The sequence below is a fragment of the Lissotriton helveticus genome, chromosome 3_1 (genome assembly GCF_964261635.1).
Source record: "Lissotriton helveticus chromosome 3_1, aLisHel1.1, whole genome shotgun sequence".
NCBI lineage: Eukaryota > Metazoa > Chordata > Amphibia > Caudata > Salamandridae > Lissotriton > Lissotriton helveticus.
The window spans coordinates 1,964,958,793-1,964,979,565 of NC_136061.1; the positions used below are offsets into that span (position 1 = coordinate 1,964,958,793).

Here is a 20,773-nt window from a genome sequence, read left to right on the forward strand (position 1 = left end):
CGATCCCGCGCTCTAAATTACATTGGGACCATCATCAGGACTTTACAAAATTACTATGCCTGGTTGGAACAATGATGCGCCTCAGAGCTCCAGAGTGGGCTCGTGTGTGGCGCAGAGTGTTGTAATGGTGGTTTCCGCGACGTTTAAATTCAGTGGTTAAGTTGCTTCGAGTCCAATATGTAACAGGGCTCGTATGGAGCTGGGATCGTCGGTGTGATGACCGACTTCCGCAATTGGCGCAGTTTTTCGGGGGAGGTTCACGGGGTTATACAGTGAACAGAGCAGGGGCAGATTGGTCCCGGATATGGGGTAGCGGTCCTTCAATGGTTAGATCCGCAGTAGGGCGGAGCGATGTCCGTATATGTCGTGCGTGCTGGCACAGGCATCCACAAGAATGCCTTAATGTGCTAAAAAGATGTTAAGACCCGGAACTGGGTTTCACGTTCCTCGATCAATGGGGGCCTGCGATTGCCTCACACGCGGTAGTGATTCATTTCCCTCCGCGATCGATTTTGGCGGCTTGAAACAGCCCTGTATAGATCCTGTTCCCTGTGAAATCTCCGAGCCAGGCCTAAGTTTAGTAGTCCGTCATCTTTTATTTTAAGGAAGGCAGTGTTATAGGTTGTGGATACAGGTGTGGTGCAGAAAGCGAAAGTAGATGTGTATGCGTGCGCAGTCGCCGGGGAGACTGGGGGCATCAATAAGAGTTCTGTGTAAATAGCTACTAACACGCCCCAAGAAAACACGTTCTTGTGAAAGTACTCACTCCACAGGAAAGAAGCGAGAAGTCTTCCCCCGTGTGCGCAGCGCTCCCTCCACGGTCCGCATTTCCAGCACTGACGTTTCTCTTTTTCTGCCGTCCACTTGGACGGCCTCAGCCTGCTTTCCTTTGGTTTGTTATCTTTATGGGGCCATCTGTTCGACCCCATAAAGATAACAAAGCTTTTACAGCAGAAGGAAGTCAGGCCAGTCCATCCAAGTGGGACTTCAGAAATAGAGGAAAGAGTATGTCACCACAAGCTCTTTCCCAATGGCTGGCCACCGTTTAGCATAAACGGTGACACCGGCCAATGGGAATGAGGGGCGGGGCTTAAAGCCTGTTACTGAAACCTCCTGAAAACACTAAATCTCGCCAGCTAGACTGTGCATGTGCGCAGCTCTAGGCTTCGACCAAAAAAGGTAAATGTTGTTCCCTTGTGTGAAGAAACCTGTACAAATGGATCTTCTGCCAGTCTTTCCATGTGTAATGCATGAGAAATTATACATTCTGTTATATTGAGGAGAACTCTTCCTTTCCCACACTAGCAAAGTTCATGGTTTACTTTTCCATTGTTGCTGCTGGTGGCACCAGGGAGATCTGATCCTTTATCTCAGAAGTGAGGATTTTGGTTTGGTGTGCCATGAGGAAATGCACTAGTATAATCTATAGGGATGGTTTCTGTACCAAGATGTCAGTTAATGGCTAGCTCCTTGCTGCTAGTCTAGCACATGCTTCGGCTGTGGTTAATGACTTTGGGTTACAGTATTGTCCTTGGGGATACTTCAGCTAAGCAGTACACAATTGTTTGGTGTCCAATTAATGGGATATATTTTGCTTTGTAGCACAGAAAGAACTGTTCTTCATTTAATTATCAAGATATTTTTCAGAACCTGAATATGGCATTACGTTTTTTTATCCCACTAAAGTGGGCAAAGAAATGGTGAGGTGCTTTAGCATATTGGTGGTATAATTTTTGCTTCTGACTCCATTGTTCTCAGGGTTCAAAGTGAGGATATGTGTTTCTCTATGTATAAAATAGTTTTGTATCCAGTTGTGAATGGTCTTTCCTACTTATAGCACTGAGTCATAGTTCAGCACTCTGCCCGTTTTGGAAAAAGGAATGGTGTTGTTTGTGGTCAAAAGGTGCACATTTTAGATTGTTAATATCTCGTTTGTGGAAAAAACACTTTTTGCTAGGTAGTTTTATTTTCCTTTAACGTTTTTTGCAGGTGTTTGGGGCTAAGAATGACTGAAAGGAAATTTCTCTTTTGTAAGATGTGGATGTAATGTACCAGTAAGCTGATGTTTTCTCGGCTCCTAAATTATCTTTTATTCAGATTTTCATTAATTTTTTGTTTTTGTTTACCTACGGGTGATTCCCACAGGGCATGGAATCCCACAGGGCATGGAATTCTTTACGCCCCTCACTGCCTTCCCCTGCGTATTAATTCCCTAATCTCCAAATCATAAGCCTGTTGTCTTTTTTCGAAAATGCAAAGTTGACACTGCATCATGAGCTTTCTGATGTCCTGGTGTGATTTCCCTACACCTTTATGCGGAGGTGCACATATGTGGAGCAAATCTAGCTAGGCACCAATGGGAGCGCCCTACATCAGTGGAGTCCTGAAATACCTTCGAGGAATGTTCTCACTTAGTCTGATAGAATGAAGGTTCCTTCTGTGTAGGCCATTCTACGAATATGCCTGACACCCAGCCTAGCCGTTAGGCAAAACAGAGGGTGGAATTCTGTGTGAGTTTGGGGTACGTGAAGCCATGCAAAGATAAATGGAACCATTGTTCTTTTTGCCTGGTTTCACATGTTATTTGTGATGATGGCGCAACAGGCGATTTCTTTTGTTTTTGTGCTTTCGATCTGCGAACATGTTGAGGTTCTCAATCATTTGCGAGGAAAACAAAACCACAGCCCTCTGACCATTTTTCAGATCGGTTTATAACCAATCCGATACATTTCTAGTCACTAGAAAATTACACTCAGTGATGGGAGCTTTTTTTGAATGTTGTTAGTGTTCTCAATCGGAACAGCGAAATGAAGAAGAAAGTACACCCTCTTCTCCAGTATTAGGGGTGTCTTTCATAGATTCACATGCCTGAATCATTCCCCGTCGTCGGAGTGGGAGACCCACGGTACATAAAAAAAGCAATAATATGCCATAATATATATAGCAAATATCAGAAGTATCAAACCAGGAAGTAAAGTAGCACCAGCTACAGTAGAAAAAACCTCCACACTCGTGACTATCTTAGTCATTATGTGTTAGTCCAAACTGCAGCCAATCAGGCGACAGCACCCACCAGAATGTTCTCCTCAGAGGCTCAGGCTCTCAGATTTTCTACCGCACGTCGTGTGAAGGGAGTCTCCCTGAGCTCTGCTCAGTTTTCTTTAAGATTAGTTAGTTTCTTCAAGTTTTTCAGATGTCTACTTCTAAATCCCTGTTCAGGGCCTGTGATTCTTGTGGGAAGCTTAGGCTATTCAAAGAAGATCCCCACAAAAAATGTTTATATTGCCTTTATCCTGACCATAAGGCAAAGGAGTGCAAGATCTGCCGGACTTTCCCCCCTAAGACTATCAGGGACAGGGAAGGACGACTGCTGTTGTGGCTTAACAGACTCAAGGACAAGGAGGACCCTTTGTCTGAGGTAGGAAGCATTGCCTCTAGTTCTTCACGAATTTCCATTAAGAGGAAGGCTGAAACTGAAGTTTCATCTCCAAGGGCGATGGTGGCAAAGGAGGCCCAATCCTCTCTGGATTCTTCTGGGCCTAGTGTTTCAAAAAAGCCTCTTCCACCTGTTAAAATGGATAATACGCCCTCTAAGAAGTCTGGGAAATCTACAGTTCCCAAGAAATCTTCACAGTCTGTGCCTCCTCAGTTGCTACCTTTGACAATTTCAACGTCAAAAAAGGATTGTATTTCCTCTCATGTGGCCACGTCTACCACCTGCACGATGACTTTCTCCTCACCTAAGCCAGCTCTAGTGATGTCTTCGGCCTCATCGCCTACGCTGTTCCATGTGCAGATCAGGCCTATCTCGTCGTCGAATATAGTCCCGTCGACGATGGCTAAAGGACCGTCGACGAGCTCCTCGTCTACGAATCTAATGTCGACGGTGCTCTCGTCGACGAAGCTCTCGTCGTCGACGACAAAATCTCTCGTCGTCGACTATGAAATCCACATCGACGAAGCTACCGTCAAGGACTTTGACGACGTCCCCGTCGACGAAGTTATCGTCGACGACCTCGTCGACGAAGGTATCATCTAAGAAGTCGTCGTCGACGAAGATAGATCAATCGTCGACGATGGTACAGTCGACGAAGCAAAAGATTCAGCATCAAAAAGCAGGTTCGTCGGCGACGGAGGTGAAACCATCGACGCCACCACTGTCAAGCTGCACTGCCTTACAAGTATGGTCAGCACAGCCATCTGGGATACCGTTGCCCTCACCTGCAACTACAGCTACGCTGTTAAAGAAACGGGCTACTAATGAGGCGATTCCTTCTACGCTGGTAGTGCCAGAGAAGCTTTTGGATTCTGATGAGGAGGGATCCTACGAGGATGAGAATTTTGGATTGGCCAGAAGTCCGTCTGACCTCCAAATTAAGATTCAAGACGGTGATACGGAAGACGATATGCAAGAGACGGAGCCCTTGTCACATGAGGATAGGCCTGCTCCCGGCATGCAAATGCCTGAGGAATTGTTTCACAATTTACAATACATGCTCAGCGACTCTCATGTATCTACGCCAAGACCTAAAAAAGCGATGCCGCTTTCAAAGCAGGCACAGCCAGTTGTTTCTGTGTCGTTGGAGGAAGGACATACAGCATTGGCTGCGTCACAAGTCACAGCTCCTCAAACAGAGGATGATGGGTACTCAGGTAATGAGGAGCAGGAAGAAGGAGAATTAGACAATAGATCAGAATCGTCGGAGTATGAGGATTACAATGCAAACACACCCTCTCCGGCAGAGCCTACAACATCAGAGTCACCTCCTGCGGACATTGCCTCATTCCACAAGATCATGGATAGAGCAACAAGGAGGTTCATGATAACTATGGAGTCAAAACAAGAAGACTGCTTCTTGTATGACTTCAAGTCTTCGCTACAGAAACAGAGTTGGACCATTCCAATTATAGAATTCATATGGAAGGAAGGACTGAAGATCATGTCCAAACCAAATTCTTTGCCAGCGGTGCTCCCGAGAGTGGATAAAAAATATAGGGCGCCAAATTCATCTCCAGCGTGCCTCATTGGACAAGCGAAAGCAGACTCGGTGGTAGCGCAGGCAGCGCAAAAGAGATCTACTAACCCATCAGCTCAGGTCTCTGTTCCGCCAGATAAAGACGTCTAGATTCAATCGGTAAAAAAGTTTCTACAATTGCAGCTACAACTATTAGAGTCGCTAACTCTCTAGCCATATTAGGAAGATACGATAGGCAGATGTGGTCGGACATCTTGCCGTATGTGGACAAACTTCCTGAGCCAGATCGGGCGGAAGCAAAGAAGATCCTTCAAGAAGGAGAGTGCGTCTCATCTGAGATGATTGATGCTGCAGTGAACGTTGCTGCCACAGGTTTTCGTCAGCTAGCGGGTGCAGTTGTCCTCAGGAGGCAATGGTTGAAGGCAACATCCTTTCGACAGGAGGTCCAAACAAGGATTATAGATATGGCTTATGATGGAGAGTATTTATTTGGAAAGCATATAGATGATGCTCTGGAAGCCATCAAGAAGGATACTGAGACAGCACGTTCGCTGGGCACTTTACAATATAGGAAGTCTTCCTTTCGTGGAGCAAGAGGAAGAGGGAATTTCTCTAATAGAGGAGGCTATAACCAACAGCGCTCCTATACTTCCGCCCAGGGAAACCAAAGATACCAGCCATATCGTCAACAGACTAGCGGGCAGAGAAGAGGAAATTTTTCTCAGTCTCGAGGAAAATCCAACTATCGCGGAAGAGACAATAAAAAGTGAGAAACGCATCCTGCTGCCACTTTGCCCCAACCCGAACCAAATTGGAGGAAAAATATCCCAAAATTACTTAAATTGGTCCAAGATTACCACGGACAAATGGGTTCTGGATGTGGTGGCCAGAGGTCACATTTTGGAATTCGTAAAAACTCCTCCAAACTTCCCCCCAAGAGGACCACCTCCAGCACATCTCAAGGAGCTGTTTGCCCAGATCAACATTATGATTCGAAAAGGAGCAATAGAAAGGGTACCTCATCATCAGAAAGGAAAAGGCTTTTACTCAAGATTTTTCCTTATTCGCAAGAAGTCGGGGGAATGGCGACCCATCCTCGACCTGCGTGCCCTCAACAAATTCCTCAAAAAACTGTCATTCAGGATGCTGACACTTCAAGAAATCCTCCATTTTCTTTCGGCTGGAGAGTATATGGTGACACTCGACCTTCAGGATGCATACTTCCATGTTCCAATTTTTCCCAGGCACCGGAAGTTTCTAAGGTTCAGAGTGGCTGGCAGGGACTTCCAGTTCAAAGTTCTTCCCTTTGGACTGCGCTCCGCCCCCAGAGTGTGCACAAAGATGCTGGCCCCGGTGGCATCCCACCTTCGGTTGCAGTCAATACAGATATATCCATATCTAGACGATTGCCCTATCAAGGCCAGTTCTTTCAACATGGTAAAAACTCACATTCAAAAAACTCTGTCACTGATGCAAAGCCTGGGTTTCACAGTGAACTTCCAGAAATCGCACCTAACGCCAGCAAGGAGAAAGACTTTCTTGGGAGCGACACTAGACACCAAGCTCGCCCAAGTATTTATCTCAAAGCAGAGACAGGAAAAGATACAGTGGCTGCTGCACTGTTGTTAAAAAGCTGCGTTTCAGTACGCATGTTCAAGTCCTTTATAGGGATGATTTCTTCCTGTATTCTTCTCACCCCCAACTGTCGTCTTCGGATGAGGCCCTTGCAAGAGGAGCTCAGTCGCCAGTGGATACAGGTGTCGGGGTCCTTCGAGGACATCATAACAATAACACCACGAATGCGAGAAGCGATTCAATGGTGGAGTCAAGGTTGCAACATACAAGTGGGATGCTCTTTCCTCACGGAAGTGCCCAGGTTCATAGTGACGACAGACGCTTCAATGACGGGCTGGGGGGCACACCTCCAAGGCATGACGGTCAGCGGGAAATGGGACAAAATCCAAATGAAATGGCACATAAACAGGCTCGATTTGCACACCATCTTTCTAGCCCTGAAGTCCTTTCAGGCGACCCTAGAAGGTGCCACAGTCTTGATCCGGACAGACAACACCACCTGCATGCATTACCTAAACAAGCAGGGGGGCACAAGATCAGCCCGGCTGTCGCACCAGGCACAAGAGATTTGGAGTTGGGCCCTGACTCACAATATCCATCTGTCAGCTGTCCATGTCCCGGGAATCGCGAATGTGTTAGCGGACTCTCTCAGCAGATCCTCCGGTTGCACTCACGAGTGGGAACTACATCAACCATCTCTAGACCGCATCTTTCAGACATGGGGGCATCCGGATCTGGACTTGTTTGCGACACATCAGAACCGGAAATGCCCATACTTTGCAAGCTGGGTTCCCCACAAGGACTCATGCGGGGATGCCCTTTCGATGAGTTGGTATCAAATATCCGCTTACGCTTTTCCACCGATACCACTGATCCCGAAAGTCATCAAGAAGATGAAGAAGCAACCATGCCGGTTGATCCTGATTGCTCCACGATGGCCCCGGCAATACTGGTTCACCGAGCTGCTCCTTCTCCCGGAATGCGACCCGATCCAACTTCCTCACATTCCGAATCTTCTCTCTACCCACAAGGGCAAGGTGTATCATCCGGACCCGAACTCGCTGAAATTGTCGGCTTGGCTCCTCAGCACATGGAATTTGCACACTTAAACATTCCGCAGGATTGCCAGGAGGTACTGGCGAAGGCCAGAGCTCCATCTACGATCAAAACCTACAAACTTAAGTGGAGACGTTTCTGTGCATGGTGCCAGTCTAATGGTCTTCATCCCATTCATGCCAAGCCAGAGCAAATTCTACCCTTCTTTTTGCACTTGGCCAGATTGGGTTTGGCGCATTCTACTCTTAAGGTCTTCCTGGCTGCCATTTCCAGATTTCGTCAGGATGGATCAAATTCTTTGTTTTCTGTGCGGATTATACAGCAATTCTTCAAAGGATTCTTTCGTATGTTTCCGCCTGTGCGGAAACCTCCTCCTACATGGCATCTGAATGTCGTACTAACTCAGCTCATGCGTCACCCTTTCGAGCCGATCCATAAGGTGGACCTAAAATTTGTCACATGGAAAGTGTCATTGTTACTAGCTTTAACATCTGCTAGAAGGGTTAGCGATGTTCAGGCATTCACATCTAAATCGCCTTTCATCCAATTTACCACTGACTCGGTAGTACTACGTACTAATCCAACGTACATTCCAAAGGTGCCTTTGGATTTTCATCTGAATGAGCCGGTTGTTCTCAAGACATTCTTTCCAAACCCACAGTCTCCGGCTGAACGAGCATTGCATTCGTTGGATATTAGGAGATGCCTCAAGTTTTACCATAAAGAACCTCTACCATCCGCAAGACAGACCAGCTGTTCGTGGCTTATGGGCGGCAACGCCAGGGCTGTGCAGTTTCAAAACAGACCATTGCTAGATGGGTCTCCTCTACAATTGGACTTTGTCATCAGCAGGCCCGTAGACCCTTACAGGCCTTGCCAAGAGCACATTCTACAAGGGCGGTTAGCTCTTCCACTGCCCTTTTTGCTGGTGTGCCTCTTGGACAGATCTGCAGAGCTGCTACGTGGTCTAGCAGGCACACCTTTACTAGACACTACTGTCTAGATTCAGCAGACGACGCAGATGCTTCGGTTGGAAGAGCAGTGCTGCGCAATCTTTTCAAATAAGGTGAGCTTCTGTTTCCACCTCCTCATCTATGCTCTTTAGACGTTTGGTCAGATGTCGATGATTATTTTTATACATGTATACTGTATATATATATATATTTGATACTCTGACGTCTACGAGCGTTATGCTGGGAGTACTGCTTACTATTCTTATTCAGGCATGTGAATCTATGGTAGACACCCCTAATACTGGAGAAGAACAATAGTTACTTACCTGTAAACAGGTGGTTCTCCAGTATTGGTGTCTTTCATAGATTCACATGCAACCCGCCCGCCTCCCCCCAGAGACTCACTCAGGCATTATGGGGTTTCACTCCTGTGCGAGAAAATCTGAGAGCCTGAGCCTCTGGGGAGAACATTCTGGTGGGTGCTGTCGCCTGATTGGCTGCAGTTTGGACTAACACATAATGACTAAGATAGTCACGAATGTGGAGGTTTTTTCTACTGTAGCTGGTGCTACTTTACTTCCTGGTTTGATACTTCTGATATTTGCTATATATATTATGGCATATTATTGCTTTTTTTATGTACCGTGGGACTCCCACTCCGACGACGGGGAATGATTCAGGCATGTGAATCTATGAAAGACACCAATACTGGAGAACCACCTGTTTACAGGTAAGTAACTATTGTTCTTCATATGCATGGTTTTAATTATTAATAGATGCTTGAACTACATCTAGTCCTCACCAAATCCTCCCCGTATATAAATCTAACCTCATGTATGAAATAACACACACAAAATTCACCTAGTCATCATTTCTTAAACAACAAAGTTGGAGTACAAAAACTAATGCAATTAAACAAAAAGCCTTAATCACATGGTAAAGTCTACAAAATATGGCCAGTTTAGATTAACAGTATAAATGATGACTAGAGACTTTGGGTGCCTCAACTTATCTTCTAAAAATGTGGTAAGTTTATAGCTGAAGTGTGCACACATGTGCTAACTGAAAGTTAGGAGTCCGGTGTTTGTTGTGTTTGGCAGGTTGCCCTCTTTTCAGAGTTTTGAAATTGATGATCTAGAACTATCTAGGGATGGTGTGTGGCAGAACAACCAAGTATGTAACTGTTTTGCAGTTAGGTGGGCTGGGTGTGTACCATGACAGCCTGGTGTGGTATGGTTTGATAGGGCGCTTGCAGGGCATCCAAATACTGGACTGCACGTGGACGTGAGAAGGTGGTGGGATAGCTAGAGATGGAACTCACTGAGAACACTTTTTTATTGAAGTTATGCATGCTGCCTGTGATATTTTGTTGGTGGGTGGGTGCCCAAATCATGACATGATGCCTGGTATTGGTTTCTTTGGAGTGTGGGGGAGAGATGTGAAGGATTTCTTTTTCTACCTGGTGAGGATGTGGATAGGAGCCACATACTGTTGAAGTTATCTTGGCCTAGGTTTTAGAATTTGTCACAAAGGGATGTATGTAACAAATTCTTATCCTTTTTTAGTTTAAACATGTCTATTCAGAAATGCATTTCTATGCTGAAATTGTTCGTTGGTTTTTAAGGAGGAAATCTATACTAGTCTAATATAAAGTGCTAAAGAGGTACTACAAGAAAATAATTGTTATATTCAAATGTGCGCTTTTTGTAGGGTTTGTTCTACAGCAGCAGTCCTAAAAACACATGCCTGTTTTTCAGCCTTTAGGTAATGGGTAATGCCTAACAAGCGGGCTCCAGGATTATAAAGGGCTGATCTATTGGTTACCTCGGAGAACATGCCTGTGCCTGTTGATTAACATTTGTATACAGTGGCATCCCAGACCATAAACTCTAATCCTCAAACACTTAGGATACTTGCTCCTCAATGTACCATTTATATCTTGTAGCCCTCTATCTCTCACATTTCCCAAAAGCTCTGTTTCTGTTTTCAACATCACCCAACTTTTTAGCAAAGTAGGCTTCCTTTTTCCAATCTGACTTACCTGGTCTCATCTTGGAGCTCAGCTCAGTGACTAAATAATACTCAGCAATTTGTAAACGTTGCCCCCATTGTTAACTTGCCCTGTTCAAAATGGTGACAGAATACTTCCTCAAACCATAGACTGTTCCATGTGCTGGTGCTGGACAGTGCATCAGCAGAATACCCGATTCAGTGGCTACACCAGACATAACGCAGCCTTTAATTTCCTAAACTGGTCTTTTCTTTACGCAATGAATGGAGGAAATTAATTTTGCAATGTTAATGTCAATCTGGATAAAACTGCTGTATGCGGGCCCTGTGGTTAGGGTGCAAATGGGACATGCATACTTGTTTCAGTAAGTAGTGCAGAGTGTGGCACCAGGCAAGGGTAGCCACTGTCACTTATTCTATTTGCATAAGCTACTAAACGACTGGCAAATGAGTTTAAACCGTATGGTGCAGAATATGCTGTGGGTGTATCCGAAACATGGCACATCTCATCCCTTTCTACTTATGACATCTTTTGTAGCTGAAGCAAAGTTGCAGGAGGTAATGCAGCCGCTCAGTACCTTAAGCGCGTTTTCAGGCTTGAAGGCTAACTGGGAGAAGGTTTCCCTGGTCCCACTCCATAAGACAAACCTAGACTCAAAACAGTGGGTTGACCCCTTTCCTCTACAGTTGATGCCAAATACTTTGGGTGTCCAGATCTACCATCAGCTACTTAATAGATGGTAAAATATTCACGCCACTGAGGGTAATTAGGAGCTCAATACAGTTTTGGTTAACGCTTTCATTGTTGGTGATTGGAAGGATAGCATTATCTAAAATTATAATATGTAAATGTAAATGTAAATGTAAATGTAGTATACTTGTAAAGCGCACAGCTGCCCCAGCAACGGGGCGCCCGGCGCTGTATAACTCTGGGGAACCCGTCCTGGCTTTCCCTGTGGGATGGTCCATTGCTGGGAGTCCCCAAGGTGGAGCCAGGCATCCCCGGAATTGGTGGGGCCGTTGTGGAGATTAGGCAAGCTAATGCCCAGAGTTGCCGAGTGGAACCCCTGATTTCAGTAAGCACCGAAGCGAGAATTATCGAGTCCGCTGACCAAGGTCCACGACCCTGCCGCGTCGGGAATTGAACCCTGGTCCCGGGCTGACTTCTGCTCTCAGGCCTGCCGCCTCTAACCAGTGAGCCACACTACTCCACTACTCCATATTGCTTTATTATTGTACTTTTTCACCAAATCGCAAGTGATATTTTTCTGCTGATTTTTCAAATAACTAGATTTTCTATTAACAATCCTGATTTGGAAGGGTGAAGACATAGGATAGCTTAGATAAGCGGTCATCCAACAACTAAAAAAAGGCCTAAGAGCCCTTAACAATGAGTAGCAAACACTACACAGCAGCACAGCTTCATTATGTTGCTAAGTGAATTTCCCAATCTGGAGTGCCAGAAGCTGAATATTTATCTGCAGGTATAGCCCTTGACACAAAGTGAGGAGCATTATTTAGCACAAGGTCTTGGAACAACAGGTTGATCCCACAATTAGTGACCTCAGCAGGACATTGTTGAGCTAGCTACATTAAGCTGAATGGAGTTACCAAGTGTATATGCACAGAAATCCTCCTGCGATGCTTGGAACACTGGTCTAAAACCTAGAGGGAGGACTTATGTTTGAGAAAGTATGCGACGTAGTCAGTGGGTGCATTTAATACTTTTGCAGAAGTGCTGTACCAATATGGGATACCACCAAAACAATGTTTTCATTTAGATCCCTAGTACACACTGTAAGGGCCATGTGGCACAGCATAGGGGCCTAGCATAGGGGTCTGGACGTGGGATGGTATTGCACCTCTACAACTAGGTCCTAGAGACATTAGGTAACCATCTTGCAGAGCTGCAGTTGTGATGGGAAGTAATCATGCATAAGAGATTGGTAATGATGACTGTGACGGAATAGTGGCTTGTGTAGCATATATTTCTAGGTAGAGTAGACACAGGGTCTACCTTATGCCTGTCAGTCTAAGCAGGATATTTGAAACTGGATTGGGCACCTGTACCAGATGTCATTTGCCCAGTGCAGACCACTATCACATAACTTCAGAATGCCCCATAATATGCATGTGTTGGTTCGATATAGTCACGGAACATATATTTGATCTTATATAGCCGTCAATCAAGTCTTACTCGTATAGCGTGGCTAATCACCCTAGAGGGTATGCAGGCGCTGTGCTGCAGGTATCAGCCGAAGAGCCAGGTATTGAGTCCCTTCCTTACGTGAGTCAGCGAAAAGTGAAGTGGGAGGATTTTCCAGGCTTTGGCAGTGAGTTGGGAGAAGGAGCATCCTCCAGAGCGGCGGCTGCAGATACGAGGTATCTGTGTGAGGGTTAGGTGTGCATAGTGGAGATTCCTGGTTGGTCGATAGAAGGGAAGGCGGTAGTTTATGTAAGCTGGTCCTTGGTCATAGAGGGCTTTGTAGACGTGGATCAGAAGCTTGAAATGCCATCTCTTCTCTACAGGGAGCCAGTGGAGGTCTTTTATGTGCTGGTTGATATGTGTTGACTTGGTCGGGTTGAGGATCAGTCTGGGTGCTGTGTTCTGGATTGTCTAGAGTCTCTGTATGAGTTCGGTGGTGGTGCCTGCATAGAGTGCATTCCCATAGTCCAGTTGGCTGTTGATGAGGGCCGGTGTCACAGTTTTCCTGGTGTTGATGGGGAGCCATCTGAAGACTTTGTGGAGCATGTGGATCGGATGGAAGCAGGCTGAGGAAATTGCATTGACCTGACGTTTCACGGAGAGTTCGCTGTCCAGGGTGATGCTGAGTTTGATGGCTTGGTCTTTCAGTGTGGGGGTTGGTCTGAGCTCCGCCAGCCACCAAGCGTCATTCCAGAGGGCGTGGGTCTGCCGAACATCAGAACTTCCGTTTTGTCTGTGTTGAGCTTTAGGCATTTGTTTTTCATCAATGCTGAGATGTTCTTCATACAGTTGTGGAAATTGATCTTTGTCCACTGAGAGCGAGAGGACGAGCTGTGTATCGTCGGCGTAAGAAATGATGATGTTGTGCGATCTGAAAATGTCTGCAAGTGGTGTCATGTAGATATTGAAGAGGGTTGGACTGAGTGATGAGCTTTGGGGTTCGCCGCAGATGGTGTGCTTGGGTTGCGAGGTGAAGGGACGGAGACAGACTCTCTTGGTGTGTCTCGTGAGAGAGGTTGCCATCCATCGGAGCGAATAATCTGTGATTCCAGTCTGGCGTAGTCGACTGATGAGTGTGTAGTCGGAGACGGTGTCTAAAGCTTCGGAGAGGTCTAGGAGGATAAGAGCGGCTGATTCTTTGAATCTGTTGAGTAGGGCGCTGATGTAGTCTGTTGCAGCAATCAGGGCTGTCTCGGTGCTCTGTTTGGTTCTAAAACTTTACTGGGACAGGTCGAGCAGCTTGTTCCTGTCCAGGTGTTCGGTGAGTCGGAGGTTGATGGCCCTCTCCAGGACTTTGGTGAGGAACGGGAGCAGGGAGATGGGACGGTAGTTCTGGAGCTCGCTGGGGTCTGCCGAAGGGTTCTTGAGGAGGTGTCTACCCTCCACATGTTTCTATGTGTTTGGGAAGGTGGCTGTGGTTTTGGAGGCATTTAAGATGATGGTGAGCTGGGAGCTGATCTTGTCTCTTCCGAGGTTGAAGAGTCCATGGGGCATGGGTCAGTGGGTGATCCTGAGTGGATGGAGTTCATAAAAGTGGTTGTCATTGGTGTACTCAAGGTGAACCCTACTGAAGTTGCTCAAGTGGATAGTAACTGGTTTGTGGTTGCTAGTGTTCCCTTCCGGAGGGTTCCTCATCTGGCAGTCTGGGATGGACCTTTCTTATGAAGAGAATAGTCAGTACTGGTTTGCATAAGGGTTGGCTTTGTGTAAAGTGGTGGGTGAAAAATGATAGGTTGAAATGGGGCTTGGCGATAACCAGTGGCTTCCCTCCATCCATCATCTTGTTGTTTGTTGCAGTTGATGCCCTAAGTGCGACGGGTATGTTCAGGCATGAGTCCCATGTTCACTATGCCTTAGGAATTAAGCTGATCTACTGCCAAGATCTAACTGTGCAGAAACCAGTACTCATTTGCATAAGGCAGGCCTGTGAAAAGGGTGGCATTGTGGATGAAAGCGATGGACTAGAGTGCTTCCTTGAGCAAGTGCCTGTGGCCGAGATTAATTTGACCATTCCATCTATCCCATTATTTGTTACACAGATTAGATCCCTTTCTATAGAATAAACTTTCTCTGGAACTTAGACGCATCAAAGCTACCCCTCTATTTGGAGAAAGCTAAAAACGTGGCTTTTCCCCCAAAACTGACATCATTCCATATTCCCCCTCGCTAGCCCTTTTCTGCAGCAGTGCCAGGACAATCCTTGAAGTAGCAGTTTGCGCTCTAGAAATACTTTCACATTCACATTAATACGGCGGCAGATTCCCCAGTGATGTCACCTGAAGCGTGCTTATTAGGGGCATTGCTGTATAGAGGAAAGGGCAATACTAGAGGAGCTTCCTAGACCTAGAATTAGTGTTAGCCAAGTGAGAATAGGCATATGCTGGCTATCGCCTGGTGGTCCCGTTAATGCAATATTACAAAATGATGAGGCTTGGTGGGCGACAGCAGCAGTGGCAACACTGCCTAACTGCTAACCACCTTCAACTGGAAATATGGGGTAATATACTAGATGTATTTGCTAAGAAATCTGATGATAGACCCTAGTGAAGGAGCCGAACCAACCCCCAAAACGGGGTAGAGAAATCCAAAATAAAAGGAGGAGGGAATCCGAATATGGGACACTGATTTTGTCAGCGATTATTGGACAGGGACAAAATTATAGGCGGAAATATATAGGTGTGAACTTCCGAATGACCATGGGCTAGTCCAACCCCTCCCATATGAAATGTGAACAATATAAGTGAAATGTGTCTCATGTGGGCAGTTGCTTGTCCTGCAATATGAAAAACTGCGATATAATATTTTGTGTTTTTTTTTAAACTATATTTTCCCTATCAAAAGGTGCCCGAGTTCAGACTTGCCCGTTGGGGGGGGGTAAATACTTTTTAACCTGTACCGCCCAACTGTGAATTCCCTCCCCTTTGAATTGAAAAGCTCCCAAATTCCTTCTACATTTCAGGAAAGCATTGAAAACATGGCTCTTCTAAGCTATGGAGGCAATATTGTACCTATCCCCCTTCTCTGATCGCACACTTAAAGCAACACTTAGACACCTTTGAGCGCTATATACAAATTTATAACATAACAAAAGTTCTTTGCGCAAAGTTTGCCACTCAGAGCTTCCATATGCTGTTTTCCAACTCTTTCGTCACTACACTTCAGGTCTCTGAAAAGTACGTTTTCTAGTAGGAAAGGAATCTGTTGTTTTTGAATTTTTTTTTTTTTACATTTTGTAAGTCACGTTATATAGGTAGTTTTAATCCCTTTTTATGCATTTGTGTCATTTGAGCTTGAGTCAGGAAGCATTAATATATTTTGGATCTTGTATGTGAACCGTTCTTAAAAGACAACTCTATAGAAGTGCATGCCAAAGAGGGACAAATATGAGGAGAGTAACTCAATAATACAAATCGGAAGAAATAAACTAAAATGTAATATTTTATGTATTTTTGGCTGAAATACAATTCTGTAACTATCTCAACTAATTGGCGACATAATCTTAGTTACATGTTTAATGATTTAATTTCTGTTTTTACAATGTAGAAGCAATGTCCTTGCCAAGTAAAGTTGAGCTTGACATGTTTTTGCCTTTGTTAGAACCTGCAGCCCACCGTCCTGGTTCTTCAACCACCGGTTTGCACTCATGATGGGTATGTATGTTCTGCTGCTGGCTGTCATCGGGATGAGCAACTCCCCAGCATTCCTTTCCTACTGGAACAGACTTTTTGATTGGACGAGCTGAGTTTACGTGGATCATCAGGACACGATAATACGCTCCCATCCTGCCTTAATGAAGCAATTTCTGTAGAGGACACTACGGCAGTCTGAGCCCTTGTGGTAGACCGGGCTAAACTGTATCAAACCATTTCTCGTTCATTGAAGCAGTTGCCAGACTAATGTGCATGAAAGCTGCAGAAGTGTCTTGAGTTAGCTAGAATTCTTTAATTTGCTGCTTCTTTAAACCGCGCCAACCTCATTCGCTTGGTGACCATTTTAGCGCTGTAGCTACAAATTATGCTAAATAGCATTTTTTGTCCTCTAAATTTCTTATAATTTTTGGGTCCCTTGAATTGCTGCACTTTCTGACCTCTGCTCAAAAGCTGTTTGTTTGCTATGCACAAGCCTTGTTTGCCCAACTGGTGTGTCCCACGGGCACTTGCTTTGTAAAAACACGTCAGTCTTGTGAACTGAGAGCCCAGACAAGACTTATAGCTTGGAAAACCTAGCCATATACATATTTTCACACTTCTGTATTGAGCAATAGATATGCAGAAGGCTTTGGGTCCATGTGGTTGGTGAGTTTATGGTCAGATTTGTTTAGTTTGCTAATGGTCTTGGCCAATCAGAGAGAGAACGTTTACTGAGGAATCGAAGAGTAATCAGACTTTGAAGTGAGTGGATGGAAGGGTAGATTTTCCTGTCATTCCAGGAAGCAGCCTAGTGTTTTGAAAACATTCCGAATCATTGGAGACCTCTGCCGAAAGGCGACTTATTGGCAACATTAATTGATATTTTTGGGGATTGTTGATGTATTATTAGCTTTAATCCTTAATAATTATTCTGAAATGTAATGTTCAGTCTTCTGGAGCAAGAGTCATGCCCAGCCATAAATATCTGTACGTACAATGCCAGTAACCTGGGATAACTTGTGCCTCAAGCCAGTATAGCGAATGTATTATCGAGTGGAAGAACCGGAATTTAACGTGTAATGTAGTCTCTCACGCCTGGGTGGGAGAGGTGTGGCGCAGCAGCCAGGGCGGCTGACTCTGGAGCATGGGGATCTCCACCCAGAAGTGTAGACGAATAGTGCCTTTAAACTAGAAATCCTTTCTTAAACTTCATCACAGTGGAAATCAGGAGCCAATGAATGAAAGGCAATGCTGGGTTTATATGGTCTCATTGTAAACCTTGTCTGCAGCTTTAGCATATATGTGGGTGGCCCCCATAAATAGTGGGATGCTGATCAAGACGCTATGACACATGTGTTGACCACTGTCACTGCATCTGATCTGAATGAAGTTTCACATCTAGATTTTCTAACCAGAGGTCCTGGATTAGGTGCAGGGCCTAACTGAACTGCTCAAACATTTTTGGGCCTCAAGGATGTTGTGTGAAATGGTCAGAGGATATGTTGCTTAGTGCCATCGTTTACACATCCCTACTCTTCCATAAACATTAGAAATAAATTATCAATGATAGATTGCTGCTCTGGTTATTGTCTGCATATATGATGGAGGAAAATCCAAAGGAGTCAACCAAAATTGCTAGTGATAAGTCAAGTCAAGCAGATCCCTGTAGAAATCCACAGGTTAGTGCTAAACTGTCCGATTCAAATGATGCAGGTGCTTGACTTCATGGAAAAGAGGACATCCGGCAAAAACATTCCATGGAATTCAAACTTTGTGTAGCCAGAAAATAATAGGATAATGGTAGATGGGTACAATGCTGCCTCTGTGCTTAGTGGGACCAAGACATCACTGTCTAATCTTAAATCATCTACTATTGCTATCAGCAAAACTTTTGTCCACGTACCAGGTCTTCGCATAGGATGACCTACTGCTTTTCTGATCAAATGTCTAAAAGTGGATGATTCCCTCTTACTCTTCAGTTGGGCTGCATATCATAGTTGTGACATGGGGAGAAGGTTTGCTTAGCTTGGTATATGTAGGGAGAGGATTTTACAAATGATTTTCTACATTTGGGTGTGATAACCCCTGTCTGAAGTAAGTGATTAATCATGTTGCAAATAATTATCCCTGTTAGCTCCTGTACATATCCTGGGTTGATCCAGAGTGGGAAAAGATACTAGTTAGTGATGGAAATGTTTGAAGATTCGTATTAGTAAATTCATAAAAAATTGGATTCTGATTTGATTTCAGTTTGAAAAAGTGCTCCATCATCCCACTGTCCTTTGAACCTAAACGAACAGGCATAATTCATACATATTCAAGAATATTTTTTTTTAACTTCTTCAGTGAATCCAAGTGAGTAGTGTAAGCTCCCAAAGTAGAAGTTGGATGAACGACAGCTGTAGTGCCGCAACATAAGAGCGTCAATCTAGGTGAATGTGACAATTTTGTGACTTATGAATACATTATCTGAGATTGATCTGTGTGGGTGATGGGTAGACCTTAGAAAGAGAGGATTAATCGTTCAGTATGCAGGGGATGTGTGTGTTTTATTTTTAATTTTTAATTATTGTCTTTGAAGTCCAGAATAAATATACTTTTCGGGGAAGCTTGTAGCATGACATTGTGTCACAGATGTTTTTCCATCATAAACATGTGCCATGATGTCTGAATTGGGTTTAGGGCTTCTTTTTGTTATAAATTGAGATAGAAATACACACTGGTCACATCAAGCCACTACACTTGGGCTGGATCTGCAGTTCATGTTGTAGTTGTCCGTAAGGGTTGCAACTAAAGTATGTTGCCTCCACTGTTAGCTATTCTAATGCAGTTGCTGTATGCACTTTATTTCAAAATATTTTATTGAAAAAGGTATAGTACACGAGCCAGGTTTGCCAGATGCAGGTCGAGTATTTTTTGTGCAGTCTTATCCATTAACCCCTTCACTGCGGCGGCTATTCCGCCGCAGTGCTAAGGGGGCGGGGCGGCCGCGCGGCGGCCGCATGCTGGTGACGGAACCGCTCCGTCACCAGCGTCGGTTGAGCTGTGCTCGTGACGGAGCGATTCCGTCACGGCCCGCCCCGCTCAATAGAACGCTCAGCGCAGGCGCGGAATTCGCGCCGCGCATGAGCGTTCTATCGAGCTGGGCGGGCCATGACGGAACCGCTCCGTCATCAGCACAGCGCGACCGTGGCTGATGACGGAGCGGTTCCGTCATCAGCATGGGAGGGGTTAAGAGACTAATTGTTTTGGGCGAATCTTGGGAAGTGATAGTTCAATAACATATTACAGAAGTAGTAGTTTGAGACCGAGCTTGTTGTTTAGCACTAAAATTGGACAATGGCACCTGCTCTTGACAGGTCATTATTAATAGCAATAATACTAGCTATTTTTATATGTGCCCTGTTTAACCTTGGCATTGTCCTTGCAGCAATCTTTCTCTTCTTGATGTTGAAAAAGCTTTTGTGTGATATGGTATTGATTTTATTTTTAAAGGTCATGCATGAATTGCTTTAAATGTTTGTGTATGTGTGTACTTCGCAGCCTAGAGGCCTCTGATAGCCTGCAGGTGTTTCAATTCACAATGCCCAAATGTAAATAGTGCCTTACTATTCAGACTTACTGCAAGGTCTCCAAAGACCTTAAAAAGCATATCAATCGACATCTCTGTGTAACTTTAAATTGTTAAAAAAAATACAAACCGTTTTTCATGATCTTGAATCCCACATGATATGTACTTAGTTCTTGTCTCCACTAATGTTATTTGTCTGCTTGTTACGTGTGCCTAAGCTATGCACTCCTAAAATGATGCAATAGGGGTTCAGGACATGCACAAAGGGCGTGACTGTTACCATATACCGAGCTGCCCGTGAATATAGGGTGGTGTTCAGTCCTTTATGAAGACTTCCTCCTGAAGAATTAACTCTTCTTTTTATGCTCATTCAACAAACTTAAAAAATAAGTGATGGGGAACTGATTGAACGCATTGATCTGGAATCATGTGCGGGCATATGTGTCAAAGATGTGCCCTGGGTGAGCATGTCGGCTTTTTTAGAAGGGGAAATACAAGGATTCAGTTCACTTTAAACGTAATAGTTTTTCTTGACACAGCCCTCGCTGTTTCACACACCTGTCACTTTGCAAGTTTCTCCACGCCACTACACTCCTTTAAAAAAAATAATAATAATTAAAGCGCAGTAGCATAAAATACCCTTTATTTCCCTTTTCTCACATGTTTGGGTCCTCCATCTTTTTTTTGTTACACCGTTAGATGTGCCTCTGCATGACTATTTTTGCATTTAATGTTTCATTCTGAGGTTCTTGCACTGTGTATGACGTGTTATAGGTTTATGTAGATAGTTTTCCTAA

The 20,773-nt window shown here is 44.7% G+C and overlaps 1 protein-coding gene across 2 annotated transcripts in view; it reads left to right on the forward strand.

Annotated features, from left to right (window-relative positions):
- PARP16 (poly(ADP-ribose) polymerase family member 16) overlaps window positions 1-19,340 on the forward strand; it is a 207,690-nt gene extending 188,350 nt beyond the window's left edge. For both annotated transcript variants that reach the window (XM_078683072.1, XM_078683071.1), the window contains exon 7: window positions 16,374-19,340. In XM_078683072.1, the coding sequence (XP_078539198.1) occupies window positions 16,374-16,518 (145 nt within the window). In that variant the 3' untranslated portion in view covers window positions 16,519-19,340. The remainder of the gene's footprint in view (window positions 1-16,373) is intronic.
- Window positions 19,341-20,773: the final 1,433 nt, after the last annotated feature.